This window comes from Octopus sinensis, linkage group LG13 (genome assembly GCF_006345805.1).
Source record: "Octopus sinensis linkage group LG13, ASM634580v1, whole genome shotgun sequence".
Taxonomy (NCBI): Eukaryota; Metazoa; Mollusca; class Cephalopoda; order Octopoda; family Octopodidae; genus Octopus; species Octopus sinensis.
Genome location: NC_043009.1, coordinates 37,238,680 through 37,256,179, shown reverse-complemented (window position 1 = coordinate 37,256,179; position 17,500 = coordinate 37,238,680). Strand labels below are relative to the sequence as shown.

Genomic DNA, 17,500 nt, shown 5'->3' with positions numbered 1-17,500 from the left:
TGTTTCGCCAAATATTGTCGTTACAACATTGTTGTGGATTTGCTTTCTAATTATTGGTTTGTAACATTGTGCAGATGATTTACACGTTTTTATTTTGTTGACTTTAAGCATGATTTGAATAAAGTCTATTGAGAGCCGAAAGTAAATAATGTTTGAACATTTAGTCAAGAATATAACTTTAATTATATAAATTCTAAATTATATACCGTCACATTTTGGAGGTTGGCCAACAACTTAGTGAAATTTGGAACGTAAAAAATGTACAAAGGTCTGTCATGTGTGCGTGCGTGCGTATGCGTATGTGGGTGAGTGTGTGCGTGCGTATGCGTATGTGCGTGTGTGCGTGCGTTCGTGTGTATGCATGCGTGCGTATGTATAAAACTTTTCAGAAGTTTATCATTTGGATCTGTAGTCTTCGAATCAGCTTTCTCCTTTCTGGTTTTGAGAAGCCTAATTTCTCAAGGTTGGTATTTAGGCAGTGTGTTACATATCCCAGTGCCCCAATAATTACAGGTATAAACCTGAACTTGTAATCTGGATAAGGTAACTTCAGATTTCTCCATAGTTCAGTGTAGGTATTCTATTTTTCACTGATCTTCAGCTTTATGTTAACATCCGCTGGGCAGCTAATTTCCACAACTGTATACAGTTTCTCTTCTTATCCCAACTCATTATGTCAAGTCTCCTGTGTTTGGATTTTATTGAGTCACTGGTACATTCCACCCGTACTCCTTTTATTATGAGTGGCTATGGCTTCTACCATACTGTGGGTTCTTATTTCTTTGTCCTCGGAGATATCCTTACGACGGATTTCATGTTTTATGGGTAGATAATACAGAGATGACATTTTTAGGACAACTGCTTATGATGTGGGTGATATCTTCGGTGTTAACCCCACAAGGTCTGCATCGGTTGTCACATTTAACGGCTTTTCCTGCATCTCTGTCCCTTTTGAGCATCAGGTATTTGATATTTCCTGTTCCTGTATTGCAAACACATACCTTTCAAAGTGGGAGTTAGTAATCCGGTTATTGGTCCATGATAGACTGCTTTAATGATCAATGTTACTATCACCTTGGAGCTTTCTACTAACATATCCATGCATTAGTCTTCCACTGATATAAGCTCATCCTTTCATGTGATGGTATGTTGCAGTAGAGACGTGCGACTTTTTTGGGGATGTAATTAAGGTTATCAAACAGAGAATGCTGCTCAAAGAGCTGCCCGCCAAGTCTAATGCTGTTATCGGCCTCATGTATGCAAACTTGGTCAAGGGATTCACTTCGACACTTGATGGTTAAAAGATGTTGCTGAAGGGATATGATACGACAGTCAAAGGCAGTTTGGATCGATGTTAAGCCTCTGCCGTCTTGTTTTCGTTTTAGATAAAGACGGCTTACATCACTGTTGATGCGGAAATTATGTGAGCTTGTTAGTATCTTCTGAGTTTTCACCACAATGGCTTGGATCTCATCAAGTGTCCAGTCTAGCAGCCCAAATATTGGTATGAGTACTGGCACCAAAAACACGTTGTAGGCCACTGTTTTATTGAATGCAGAGTGTTCCGCGGTCCAAATTTTCTTTATTCGGCTATAATATTCTTTAGTGACACGTGATGTATATATGTATGTATGTATGTATGTTTTGCAATAAAGGGTTCACAATGACTTCGGAGGTTTTGCTTATCAGCCGTCATCAAATGGAAATTCGAAATCCTTCTTTTACTAGTTTCAGTCATTTGACTGCGGTCTTGGTGGAGCACCGCCTTTAGTCGAACGAATCGATCCCAGCACTTATTCTTTGCAAACCTAGTACTTATTCTATCCTTCCCTTTTGCCGAACTGCTAAGTTAGAGGGACGTAAACACACCAACGTGGGTTGTTAGATGATGGTGGGGGGACAAATACACACATATACATACATACATATATATTATATAGATATATATATATATATATAGATATATATATATATATATATATACATACATACATACATACATACACACATATACATGCATACATATAAAAGACTCCGCCGGTTACGACGACGAGGGTCCCAGCTGATACGATAATCGGAACAGCTTGCTGTGAAATTAACGTGCAAAGGCCCTAGCATTCCACAGACACGGTCCCTAACGTAGTTCTCGGGGATAATCAGCGTGACACAGAGAGTGACAAGGCTGACCCTTTGAAATACAAGTACAACTCATTTTTGCCAGCTGAGTGGACTGGAGCAACGTGAAATAAAGCGTCTTGCTCAAGGACACAACGGTCGCCGGAATCGAACTCACAACCTACGATCATGAGCCGATGCCCTAACCACTAAGCCACGCCCTCACGCATACATTATATATATATATATATATATAGAATATAATATATATATATATATATATATATATATATATACGATAATATAATATATATATATATATATATATATATAATCTATATATATATATTATTATATATATAGATTATATATATATATATATATACTATATATTATATATAGATATATATATATAGATATATAATATATATAATATATATATATATAGATATATATATATATATATATTATAGTATATATATATATTCTGAGTACGTCTTTTCTGTCTAAAATAAATACTGTACATCATCTCCAAACCTTCCAATATATATATGTGTGTGTATATATATAGATATATGTATATATATATATATATATATATATATATATATATAATATATATTATATATATATATATATAGATATATATATATTGTTACGAACCTGCCGTTGCTCAACCCGGGACCCTACCAAGTCGAGCGACGACGATTGACCGGCTCGATCGATCGGGGAAGAGTTCGCCACGGAAAGGAGAGAATTCGGCGGGGAAGAATGGCAGCAGCGAAACCGGCGACCGGAGATACTAAACAACAACAACAACAACAGTAGGAAGAAGAGACACAAAGAGAAACGGCGGAAGGCAATTGGTTACATTTAACAACGGTTTATAACAATTATTACAACATCAAATAAAACCCAGTTACATCAGGTATACAACAAATCAAAGCATTCAAACATGCAGATACAATATACAATGTTCATAGACAAATAAGTTCAGATCAAATAATGTTCACGATACGTTACAGTCCAATCAGAACAGTTCAATACATTATACAATGTTCAAATCACAACAATTCACGTTACAGTTCAAAGTATTTCTCCTTCTTTTAAAGTCTCTTTAGCACTGTTCTTTATAACACATCAGCAAGTCTTTTACTTAATTCACATATCAATTCTTTTACATTTCAACACAACTCAACAACACATACCGTTTCAATTCCTACTATAATAGCCGTCGCCGCCTCAAGCCGTAATCCCATCTTCGCTCTCAGTCCTCTGTGTCTGTCTTTCTCAACGCTGTCACTGTCACGCTCTCGCTTATCATCTCTCAGATTGTGTGTCTGTCTTTCTCAACTGGCCGCTTCCATCGTAATCCCATCTGCCTTGTTACCACCTCAATTTCTCCGGCTGAACTGACTGACAGACTCACAGCTCCTGCCTTTTTTTATAGGGTAGTTTCCTTGACCCTTCCCTGACCGGCAAAAGGGTAGGGGTATTTCCAAAAGCCATCACTCTTTCGTGAATCTGACAGAACAAAGGACAATAACTTTAGATTGTAGACTTCCAGACTCCAAGCCAGCAAAGTAGGTCAAAAGCAGTTGTTTACCAGTTGACCTACTCGTATCAATATATATATATACGACGGGTTTCTTTCAGTTTTCGCCTACCAAATCCACTCATAAGTCTTTGGTCGTCCCGAGGCTATAGTAGAAGACACTTGTCACGCAGTGGGACTGAAACTGGAGCCATGTGGGTGGGAGCAAGCTTCTTACCACATAGCCACGCCGGCACCTACATTTTTATTGCCAACATTTTCTTGATAAAAACCAATAAACCTTTGGAAAGAAAGTCCTTTCGCATTTCAAGATGGGAATGAGAGAAATGCTTCCTTGGTCTAAATTGATACATTTAATCACAATAATATGTCCCTTCATTATTGTTAGCATAATCCCATTTATTTGACAAATTGTTACTCCTTCGGACATAAAATTCTTGATGGTTCGAAGCAAATAAACACTCAATACCATTCTTAACTCTTCACAATTTATAAATTGTTTTCCTTCTTTTATTCTTTTACTCTCTTTTACTTCTTTCAGTCATTTGACTGCGGCCATGCTGGAGCACGGCATTTAGTCGAGCGAATCGACCCCAGGACTTATTCTTTGTAAGCCTAGTACTTATTCTATCGGTCTCTTTTGCCGAAACGCTAAGTTACGGGGATGTAAACACACCAGCATCGATTATCAAGCGATGTTGGGGGACAAACACAGACACACAAACGCACACACACACACACACACACACACACACACACACACACACACACACACATACACACACACACAAACACACACACACACGTATATATATATATATATGTATACACATATACATATATACGACGGGCTTCTTTCAGTTTCCGTCTACCAAAGCCACTCACAAGGTTTTGGTCGGCCCGAAGCTATAGTAGAAGACACTTGCCCAAGATGCCACTTAGTGGGAATGAACCCGGAACCATGTGGTTGGTAAGCAAGCTACTTACCACAGAGCCACTCCTGCGCCCTCCAAATAATGTTGGAATGATCTGGAAACATATTAGTCAAAGGGAGCGTGGTGGTGGTGGTGGAGGAGTAAGAAGCTTGAGGTAAAACATATTTAGTGTCACTCTTTTTCTGAGTGACTTGGCCCTCCAAACAATGTTGCTATGCAAGTTAGGAGAATAAAGAAGTTGAAACAAAACTTCCATATTTAGTGCCACAATCTTTTTCCGATAGCTTTTGCAATATGTTGTCTTGCATTATCGTGTTAAAGCAATATTCTTTAATGATTGACCAATAATAGATGCTTTTCTCTAATGCTTCTAATTGACAACAATATATCTCCGCATTAACTGTTTCGTTTTTGTTTAACATTTATATTCCATCAAATACAGAGTATAACTTTTTTCGGGGGTGGTCTTGGTGTGGAAATAGGTTCTGCATTTTCCTTGGGTACTAACCATTAACGTTTACATTGGATATAATTATAGACGGACCACTTTTCATTTCTCATGATGATTCTACCCAGGAATGTTTTGGTAGCGAGCCTAATTTTCAATAATGAGCAGATGACAACGCTTTGATTAAGCTACGAAGCAGTTAGATGATGAAGGTCCTACCGACCAAGTTTTAACATGTTTCCTACTTCATCGTGTTTTATGATGGTTTTCAGAAGGCTGATATTGAGAGAACTTGTTTGTCCAGATCGAGAGGAGTCTGCAAGAGAAAAATTCCCAGAACGAAACGGGCCAAACCAAGGTTGGCAGGTCCGGAAACTTAAGGCTTATTTCCATAGAGAGAGCGAATATTCCTTACTGCTTCTGTTGCTCTAGAGTCCTTTTTGAATTCATACAGCATGCTGTGTTTGATATGCTCAGATCTAGACTCATCATAAAATAATAAAATCAATACGAATTTAATCCCTATGGTATGAAGTATTATGCAAAGAAAACAAAAGAAAATATTAGCTAGTAAAAATTAATGTTTATTGCACCGTAAGTATAGGAAAAGTATCCTCATAGTTTTCATGTCAAAAATGTAACAGGACTTCCTCTCCAATCTCATGGGTACTCTACTAAAAAGTATTGAGTAATCCTGCAGTCTAATGTTAAATTGCTTTCATAACTTCACATAAACACACATGCGTGGGCACACGCACATACATACAATTAAACATTTTCCTGCAACAACGATTTTGTTATCCAGATTTGTGCATAAACTTTGGAGAATTATATTCTTTTTACTTTAGTTTTTATCATACAGATTTCCCGCGGCCAATATGTATTAAAATCTTTCAGTTTCTGTGAAATTGTAAATATCTGCTCGTGTAAGCGTGTTCACAACTGATCTTTCAATGAAACCAAAATTTAACTGTGATTATCATGTTCATTCGGCCATAATGTTCTGAATTTCTTAGAGTTTAAATAATTATGGCGTGGGTTTATTTTTCATTCTCTGAAATATCATCCAGAATAATGCCTCTAATCCTTTTCAGTCAATTAACGTTTATAATTACTCATAGGTCGATAAGCAATGAAAAATATCCTATAACTATGTAAAGCATATACATCTTTATATATTTGATGTGATGGAGGTGGATGCCGTGGCAGAGGTGGAAGCAATAATAGCGGTGGGTGCAGTGGTACCGGTGATAATTTGTGCTAACGGGGTTGAGATGATATATGTGTCTTCCGTTCGTCTTTACATTCAATATACGTTAGGTCGTTTGTTTATACATTTTTTCATTTATCAAGTAATGGAACGCAACACACACGAATATATATATATATATATATATATATATATATATATATTATATATATATATATATTTGTGTGTGTTCATGCACATATGTATGTAGTATGTATATATGCATGCGCGCGCGCGCGCGTGTGTGTGTGCGTGGGTGTATTAGGAACCGAATAGTTTTGGTCGTGAAGAAAAAGTAGTAAAGAGTATTGGATCATTGTTAGAAAAATGAAGACGCTTTATATTTGTATATAAAGAAAAGACATCGCCATTATTTGTGACTGTTGTTTCCATCAGTATCAATGCATTTTACTGTACACTACCAAGAACTTTCATTCTCTCATGTACGTGTCCGCGCGCACGTTTGGCTGTTTTTACGCACACGACATGATTTTGAATGAGGTATTGTTCAGAGCCCAAGTAAGAATTAATAAGAATAAATTCAGGCTAGGACTGCTCCGTCTTAAGATATACCGTACAAGCAAATATGGAATAAAACATAAGATAAAACCTTGCTTATGATGAGTTCGTTTCATTGCTTTACCTAATCGTCATCGACTGTTTGGTATCCGACAGAAAATGATCTGTTGCCACTGAATCGATGTTTGTCAGGCGTGTAATGATGACAAAAACGCTCAGTTTTGCCTGAATGCAACAAATAATGTTGACCGTCGTGAATATGACCAGGAATTAGTTCTAACTGCTAAAGTCAGTGCTAATAACTGTTACAATTCTCAACTGGTAGAGAAACAGTAAGATATACATTTTAAAATGGCGACATACACATATACATTTGTGTTGAACTTATTTCTTTCAACACCTCAAACGTTAGATCTGTCCCTGAAGACGGAGGCTCGTCTCATCCGACGATGGAATCAATCTACAAGCATTATTTTGGATAGATAGGTACAAGATGTTTGAAATCCTTAAGCTCTATGGGATACCAGACAAAATCATTTCTGCCATCAAGGTCCTCTACACAGATACGTCTTCAACCATCTTAACCCCTGACGGAGAAACATCATCTTTCTCAATCAAAGCCGGAATACTGCAGGGAGACACACTCGCCCCATTTCTTTTCATCATTGTCGTTGACTATGTGCTACGTATGTCAGTTGATACCATCTCTGGCAAGGCCTTTGAAATAAAACCAAGAAGAAGTTCCAGACACCTAGCTGAATACTTGGCAGACACTGACTTTGCTGACGACATCGCTCTTATCAGTGATTCTCTCTCCAATGCCCAGTCACTTTTACAATCTCTCGAACAAGCCTCAAATTGTGTAGGTCTTTACCTCAATGAGGCCAAGACTGAATATATAAACAAGTGCCTGTCCAACAGTGATTGCATCATCCATACTCTCAACAATGCGCCCTTAAATATGGTTTCTGATTACAAATATCTTGGGTCATACATATCATCATCTGGAAAAGACTTTCTAACTAGAAAGGGTATGGCCTGGTCAGCCTGTAATGACATGCATAAGATCTGGTCATCAAATCTAAGTAGAGACTTCAAACTTGAAATCTTCAAAGCCACAGTCGAACCAATTCTACTATATGGCTCAGAAACCTGGACGTTATCAAAGAAGCTTGAGAGGCGGTTGGATTGAACCTACACTCGCCTCCTTATGAGAGCTCAAATTCTCTCGTGGAGGCGCCATCCAACCAAAATGCAAATATATGAGAAACTACCACCTGTGTCATCTCTTGTGAAAGGTAGGAGAGTCCAGTTTGCTGGACATTGTTGTAGAGCTGAAAAAGAGGTAATTTCTACTCTCCTCCTCTGGAAGCCATCTACTCGCAATGCCAGAGGGCGCACACTCTCCTACCCTGATGTAATCTCCAGAGATACAGGCATCCAGCAACAGGACCTCCGTAATGCCATGATGGACCGTGAAGTCTGGCGTAGCATAGTAAATTCCATTGTCTCGACCACCGTCGAACAATGATGATGATGATTTTGGACCACCGAGCCCCCAGAAACAACTGTTGGGTTTGTAATACTTTTCTTAAACCCTTTTAATTCTCGATATCATTTCTATTCTATGTAAGTTGGACCATTTTGCATATGGACAGTTTCCGTCTACGAAATTCACTCATAAGCCATTTGTCAATCTGATGATATAATAGAAGACACTTGCCAATGATGCCGCGCAGTGGTACTGAACCCGAATCTAGGCAGTTGCAAAGCGAATATCTTAACCACACAACCATGCCTGTGTATATTTCTTGAACAATATTTTGTTTTCGTCATCATCCTCATCAGCTCTGCTGTCACCAACGAGAACTTCTTCCGCTATTTCTCCTGTTAACGCTTGGTATCCTGTGCCACCCTCTGCGACTTCAATCCAGATTCTAACGCCATCGTATGTAATACCTGTTTCACCTTCACTCTGAAACATACGATGAAAATCCTTTGTCTCAGATCCATCAAAATCATACGGAAAGTTTTTAGCTTGAGTGACAGTCTTGAGTGCCTTCCAGGAAGCTGCTAAATCGAATATTGCAGATTTGAGGTGGTCATTGACATTACTATAAGTTCTTCCTTTTTGTGTGTCTTCCTTAAGATTGTTCTCCATGAGAATTTCCCAAATGTATTCTTCGTGGATAAAATCTCTCGCAGGATAGACACATTTTCATCTATGGAGGGGATCGTGATGGCTACATTGAGTGACAAGAGCATGTACTTTATTTTAACAGCATTACTGATAAGTTGGTAACTATCTGTGTCAGCAGGTTGTTAGATTCACGTCGGTAATAAGTTCGAACATATCTTCAAGATATTTGTTTGAATGAAATGCAAGAAAATCAACGAAATTGATGGCGATATATTAGACAGTGATGGCAGTGACGGAAGTGAGAGTGAACGTGTTGGTGTTGCTAGGGTGAAGGCGAAGGTGTGAAGGCTGGTGGTGGTAAAAGAAGTGTTTCGAGTGAGAGTAATCGTGGCGGTGGTGGAAGGTTTGCTGATAAAAGTTACACCTGACGACAGAACTATCTTAAGTACGTGAACGGACACACTCACGCACACACATTCATACAGTCGCATAGAGACACACGTACGCACACACGAATGCATCCCCCCACACACAGATATAGCGAAATTTTGTTACAGCCGCAAGGGTGGCGGTATGTAAGTCAAATCAGAGAAATAAAACGAGATAAAATTGATGAATAAAATGAAAAATGGATGAATAGGAATATGGAAAAAACACTTATGAATGGAAGCAGGTGTACAGATGAGGTCAAAATGTGCCAACATACATATACAGATAAATACACACACATAAATATACATACAGACATATATATACATTTACATAGACACACACATGAAGAAAATACACACGCGATCTCTCTCACACACACACACAAACGCAAATCTGGTGGAACAAACAGAAAAGGAGAAATAGAAATCAATACTTGGGTATACGAGGAAGTACCCAAAAGTAACCGGAAACGTTCTCTGTGGGACAAGCCCGTTGTAGTTCAGGCTTCCGCCGCTAGAAGCCACTTGAGGCGACCCTCAGCATCAGTCTGCCGACCGGCGTCGTCCTGTGCGTTCGTACTGCCACGTAGTGCGTCTTCGTTTTTCAGTGCTTCTCCCCTGTTCGTCGATTTTTGCGATGCCTGAAACGAAGGAACAGCGTGCTTCCGTGAAATTCTGTTTTCTGCTGAGGAAAACGGCAGCCGAAACGGTTGTCATGCTTCAAACAGCTTACAAGGATGCTGCCATGAGCAAAACACACGTTTAGGAGTGGTTTCCACGCTTTAAGAATTAGAATTTAATAAAAGCTGCGAGTTAGCAGAATCGTTTACGTATCGTAAAAAATGTCTTGCGGCAAGTGTTCCAGCGTCTTACGTTCTGAGTTCAAATCCTGCAGATCAATTTCGCCTTTCATACTTTCCAGATTGATAAGACTGGCCAAATACTTGATTCGATGGTATTGATTAACTTCTCTCACCCGCGAAAATTGCTGGTATTATTATTATTATTATTATTATTATTATTATTATTATTATTATTATTATTATTATCATTATCATCATCATTATTATTATTATTATTACTAAGGCGGCGAACTGGCAGAGTCGTTAGCACGCCGGGGAAAATGCTTAGCAGCAGTTCGTCCGTCTTTTCTCTCTTAGTTCTAATTCCTCTGAGTTCGACTTTGCCTTTCATACCTCGGGGTCGATAAAATAAGTACCACTAGAGCACTGGAGTAGATGTAATCTACTAGCCCCTTCCCCAAAATTTTGGCGGAGGTAGGACTTCCAAATTACTGGCCATCTGCCAAAATTTGAAGCCATTATTGTTATTATTATTATTATATTATTATTATTATTATTATTATTATTATTATTATTATCATCATCATCATCATCATCATCATCATCATCATCATCATTATTATTATTATTATTATTATTATTATTATTATTATTATTATTATTACTATTATTATTATTATTATTATTATTATTATTATTTCACGCATACATCCATGCACATACATACATACATACATACATACACATACATACATACATACATACATATGAAGCACCGGGATGTGTAACGCACTTCCTAAGTACCAATCTTGAGAAAAAAGGCTTCTCAAAAGGAGAAAGTTGATTCGAATTGTACAGATCCAGGTCATAACTGGAACTGTAAAAATCTGTAAAACTTTCCAGAAGTTTATCATTTAAGTATATATGCGCATGTCCAGACATGCAACTATATGCATGAGAATACACGCATAAAACAAAACATACAAATCTGCACATACACGGACTCTAAATACTGCACTTATACACATATACATGCAAAAATATCTTGTTGATATTGTTGAAATTCCAAGGAGCCTTGGGTCTAGGTTAGATACCAGCTTTTTCTCTATCGACACGAAATCTTGAAATGAAGCTGAATAGTGACATACATGCATACATACATACATACATACATACGTACATACGTACACACATACATACATACATACATACATACATACATGCATACATACATACATACATATATACATACATACATGCATACATACATACATGCATGCATACATACATACATACATATATACATACATACATGCATACATACATACACGCACACTACACAGAGGCCTCTTCGATATCCTCTTCAATTTCCGCAACAAAGGAAATGCCGAGTATATAATACTGGTCAGTCTTCACAGTTGGTCCCTTTCCATGGCAAAATCAGCCGATAATGACAAAACGGCTTTATTTTTGCTTCAAAAGACTGTCCAGTTTGATATATTTGATCTTCGCAAAGTATTAATATATCTACTCACAATCCTGTTGAATGTAAAATGGTTCAGCTGAGAAATAGTGTTCTTTGTTATTAGCCGTTCATATTTTTATATTTTTCTGAAATATGATCTCTATGGCCAAATAATAAATAACTGAGGACAATGAACAATGTTTGTCTATTGTGTCGGTGTTTCTATTTTTGACAATACCTCACGACAGATTTGCTTCAATATAAGCTTAGAAAATTATCAATTTAAGTTTACCTCTGAGTGAACAATTCCAGATAATTTAATGTTGAAGCACATAACTACTGATCTAACTGCTACATTGATCATACAGCTATCGTTGTTTTGCTTTCCTAAGCAATGCGTGCTAGCTGACTTCATTGAGCAATGATAAGATCTGATTCTTTAGAGTTGAGTAGCAGAAGGGAGAGTTTTCATGAGAGAAAAGTAAAACAACTCACGCATGGAAACACAAACACAGACACACACACACACCTACCTACCTAACAATCTATATAAATGTATATTTAGTTGTGTGTTCGTATGTATATAAATTTGCACACACACACACACACACACACACACACACACACACACACACACACACACACACACACACACACACATATATATATATATATATATTGTTGATGTCATATGAATTTTGCAATAGTGGCTCTCGAAGCTCATCATCTGTAAAGAATAGCACGTTAAAATTAGGGTGAAAAACTCTTTGGATATAAAAAAATCAAATACTGCCTGTGGGGCTCTAACCCATATCTCCTGTTGACATGAAAGATTTTCTATCATTGGACCAAAGCAACATTTCGATTTCTTTTTACTCAAAACAGTTTTTTTAACTGAATCTTTGCTTGCTATTCTTTATAGCTGTATGTCATGAACTTCTCCAATCACTGTTCTCAGAAAACTTTATGAAATTGTTGACATCAACAACATAATTGGCATTGGTAATAATAAAGTTACTCAACTGTATAGAGATATTGTAAGGATTGCTTTGGACCAATTTTAGAACATCTCTCCATCTATAGATGATGTAGGTTCGAGACCCACCGGCTTTCCAATGCAATATTTGCATGCTATTCCTTATAGCTTTAATATATATATATATGTGTGTGTGTGTGTGTGTGTGTGTGTGTGTGTGTGTCTGTATATGTATGTATATAATTATTCACATACATATATACATGTACATACATACATACATACATAAATACACACACACACACATATAAAATACAAAAATGTGACAAGAACGCAATACATCCAGACAGGTGATACAAAAAGGGGGAGAAAACAAGGACGGGTCACTCGGAGATTTCTTTCCTCAGTCGAGTTCCAAATTATCTTTGCAATTTCGGCTGGTTATACTCTCGAGATTGCTCCAATCTGGCCAGCCCCAAGGAAAAACTAAGCTAAGAGCGCTAGATTCCTTGGAAGAAAGCAGCACACACACACACACACACACACACACACACACACACACACATACACACACACACACACACACACACACATACACACACACACACAAACACACTTATATGTATTGCTTTGGTAGCAAGAAAAAATGAATTTTATTCCATCTTTCCCATAGATTTGGTGTACGTTTCTTCCATCAACCGTTTCCATCATCCTCTTTCCGTCATTATGCTTAACAATGGCAAGCCTGTTCTGTGTGAGAAAGCCTACGGTCAGAACACAAAGGAGACAAAAGACATTATCGAACTTGCAAAGTCAAAGAAAATTTTTTTCATGGAGGTATGTCTTTTAATACTAAAGTTAAGTATTTTGACATAGTTTCGTTGTTTCGCCCCACATCAGCCTTAATGGAGTAGATCCATGATCAAAATCTTCCCGACCTTGACCTTTTCTGTTATATTTTATAGATGGTTATAGCTAGCACTCTGCCGGTTGCGATGACGACCGGTCCAGTTGATCCGGACACAAGAACAACCTCCTTGTGGAATTTATGTGTGAGTGGTTGAGCACTCCATAAACACACGTGCCCTTAACGTAGTTCTTTGGGAGATTAAGCGTGACACAGAATGTAACGAGACTGGTCCTTCGAAATAAAGGTACTACTAATTTTTGCCAGCTAAGTGGAAAGGAGCTATGTGAAATAAGGTGGCGTCTTACTCAATACACACAAGGCCCCGCCAGGAATCGAACTCACGAGCTTACAATCGCGAACCGAATATCCCTAACCATTAAGACTACATTATCGATTGTATACTCTTTACTCTTTTACTTGTTTCAGTCATTTGACTGCGGCCATGCTGGAGCACCGCCTTTAGTCGAGCAAATCGACCCCAGGACTTATTCTTTGTAAGCCCAGTACTTATTCCATCGGTCTTTTTTGCCGAACCGCTAAGTGACGAGGACGTAAACACACCAGCATCGGTTGTCAAGCAATGCCAGGGGGACAAACACAGACACACAAACATATATATACATACATATATACGACGGGCTTCTTTCAGTTTCCGTCTACCAAATCCACTCACAAGGCTTTGGTTGGCCCGAGGCTATAGTTGAAGACACTTGCCCAAGATGCCACGCAGTGGGACTGAACCCGGAACCATGTGGTTGGTAAGCAAGCTACTTACCACACAGCCACTACTGCGCCTATCCTTACTTTTTTATGGTGATAGGGTGTGATTGTGAGCGATTTTGCTTCTGTTTCAAGCCAGTCATGTGACTGAATTGGGGCTCTGTAACCGGTGCGTTGGGCTGAAATAAAATTACGTTTGGGAGATGAAGTAAAATGTGAAGAAACTTGCAGAGTATTTTCCCGACGTTTTAATATTTCTACCAATTCCCAGCCCTTTTCGCACTCAAAATAGTGAATGGAGTGTTTTATGATATTGATTGTGGCGTGTACTAAAATAGAATTCTATAGTTAGTGAGGAATTTCATCGCTAAAAATGCTGCATAGTATGTTGAAAGGATGTGCAGTAAACTTAATAAGCTGGAAGTTAGGGAAGATATTGGAGGTCATAACACATGAAGTAACTAATAAATATATCGTTTATTATGTCTTTCTTACCGCTTTTATTTATATCTTATTTTTTTTATTCCTTTTTCTTCGTTTTTATTTATCCCGAGCTATCTTTATCGCTTTATTGCTCTTTTTCTCCTTTCACATAAATCTTTTCATTTTAGGCTATGTGGTCCAACTTCTTTCCGGCTTACAAAAATATTAAGCAAGAAATCGACTCTGGAACCATAGGAAAGATACGCTATTTAGATGTGGCTTTCTTAGTTGATATATTTTCAAAAGAAGAGATATCTCGAGGCTCCGTGGGTGGTGGAGGTCTGTTGGAAATTGGTGTATATACAATATGGCTTGCAAACTTCATATTTAGACAGAAACCTGAAACTATTACTGCTTGTGGTACAATTGCTGGAACAGGTAAGCGTGTCATTAATAAAGGTTTCTTGTTGCTTGTATACCTATTCTAGGGATTTTAATAATTTTACTGACAGTTCTATTTTCTATAATTTTGTCACATTATTCAATTGTTAATGTTTTTGTGCCTAGAGGCATAGGAAAATAACCTAGTAGAAGATAACCAGTAGAAGATATAAATAATGTCCAAGAAACCATTTTTCTGAGTTTTCAATGCTAGGACCCAACATTCTTTAATAAGCAGCAAATTCAACAAATTTATCATTGCTGATCAATAAATACATGTCAATATAGGAAAAAATGAAACGCAACTACATACTTTAGAGTTTCGGATAACATGCTGGCATCTACTTAAAGTCACAATACTTTTGGTGAATGTTATATAAAAGAATTGCATAGCAATAGGATTATGGCAGCCATTCAAATCCTACGGATAACGTTACACCGATATTTGTTTTATTTTGCACCAGTGTCAAAGACATTCATTATATATCTACAACATGACCAAGAGAAAATATATTCCAATGAAATACTCGAAGAGTTATTTTCTCTAGCCAGATTGCAGATTTCTTACAACGTCATAAATTTGTTTCAATACACAATATCAGATAAAATTCTTTCCAAACAAGTATAATTCCTCTGCAACAATAAAAATAGCTGAAGAAAGAACCAGAGCTTCCACTAAGAAAAATTATTTAAAAGCCAACAAGGGGATCTCTACAAGATTGTTCAACATGCTACAAACAGCTGCTTCTTCAAATCTTGTGGCGGCATGCGATATGCATGGTATAGGGACTTTTGTTCAGTCCTCTGTCTCTTATAACAGTGTGATTGAATTTGTTTTGTTATTATTCAATGGCTTGATCTACTAACCTATTGGGATACTCACTATTTACTAATGTTAGTTTTACACATAGGGTTTCCTTATTTAGAACTTCTTTGGTTGAGAGAGATTTTAAAGTTCAGTTTAGAAAGGATCTAACTACGGATAATTTAATCTAAGAGGAAATTCGTCACCTATTTGCATGCATATAAATAGGCATTTATTCGCGTTTTTAGAAGTGCAGTACTCGTTATTCGTAATTTCTTCGTTTAAATACACCCTTTAAATCATAAGAAGGTCTTGCAGATTTTTATAGTCCCAGATATCGTGATCATTTGTAGCATATGAATTAAAGATTTTTATTCTCTCCCCGAGATCGCAAGTTCGGCCATACTTTGCTCTAGACGGGTTGGTATGTATCTTGTTGCTCCAGTAATAATAATAATAATAATAATAATATAATAATAATATAATAATAATAATGATAATAATAATAATAATAATAATAATAATAATAATAATAATAATGATGATGATGATGATGATGATGATGATGATGATGATGATGATGATGATGATAATAATAATAATAATAATAATAATAATATAATAATAATAATAATAATAGGTATGAAGTTGAAACTGAATCTTGAGTACTGGATTTGCAAGCTCCATATCCTCATGTATGTACGTATGTATGTATGTATGTATGTATGTATGTATGTATGTATGTATGTATGTATGTATGTATGTATGTATGTATGTATGTATGTATGTATGTATGTATGTATGTATGTATGTATGTAAGTAAGTATATACGTATGTTTTTGTTCAAATGCCAACAAAAGTAGTCGTGTTTTCGAGCTCACCGCATTACGCCAGTCTGTGCGTGACAATAACCAATAAGAAAATGTGTTTACTTGTTTCATCTGGAAAAGGTACTGATCTATCTGCCAATATCATTCTGACTTATAAGGATGGTGCCAGAGCTTCATTGTCCTTTAATACTACGTTGGCAGGAAGAACTGATGCATATATTTATGGAACTGAAGGCAAAATTTACGTAAGTAATCCTTTGATTTAGAGATAAATATTTTTGGAAATGTAACTTAATGTTTGTTAATCTAGAAATAAAGTGGATGACATTCAAATCTGTTGTACTAAACTTAAAATTTAGTAAATTTATTGAATGGTTAATTTATTGTACTAAATCTAACATTTATAACATTAATATTAAAGAAAATTAAAATAAACAAACTAAAAATTGTCTTCATGCATAAAAGGGGAGGCGCAATGGCCCAGTGGTTCGGGCAGCAGACTCGCGATCGGAGGATCGCGGTTTCGATTCCTAGACCGGGCGTTGAGTGTGTTTATTGACCGAAAACACCTAAAAGCTCCACGATGCTCCGGCAGTGGGTGGTGGCGACCTCTGTTGTACTCTTTCGCCACAACTTTCTCTCACTCTCTCTTCCTGTTTCTTTAGTAACGCTGCGATGGACTGGCGTCCCGTCCAGCTGGGGGGAACATATACGCCACAGAAACCAGGAAACTGA

General features: G+C 37.2%; 1 protein-coding gene across 1 annotated transcript in view; it reads left to right on the top strand.

Annotated features, from left to right (window-relative positions):
• Positions 1-17,500, top strand: part of LOC115218279 (trans-1,2-dihydrobenzene-1,2-diol dehydrogenase-like) — a 37,424-nt gene that overhangs the window by 12,479 nt on the left and 7,445 nt on the right. Inside the window, exons 3-5 of the mRNA XM_036508320.1 lie at positions 13,310-13,473; positions 14,878-15,127; positions 16,886-17,010. Of these exons, the coding sequence (XP_036364213.1) occupies positions 13,310-13,473; positions 14,878-15,127; positions 16,886-17,010 (539 nt within the window). The remainder of the gene's footprint in view (positions 1-13,309; positions 13,474-14,877; positions 15,128-16,885; positions 17,011-17,500) is intronic.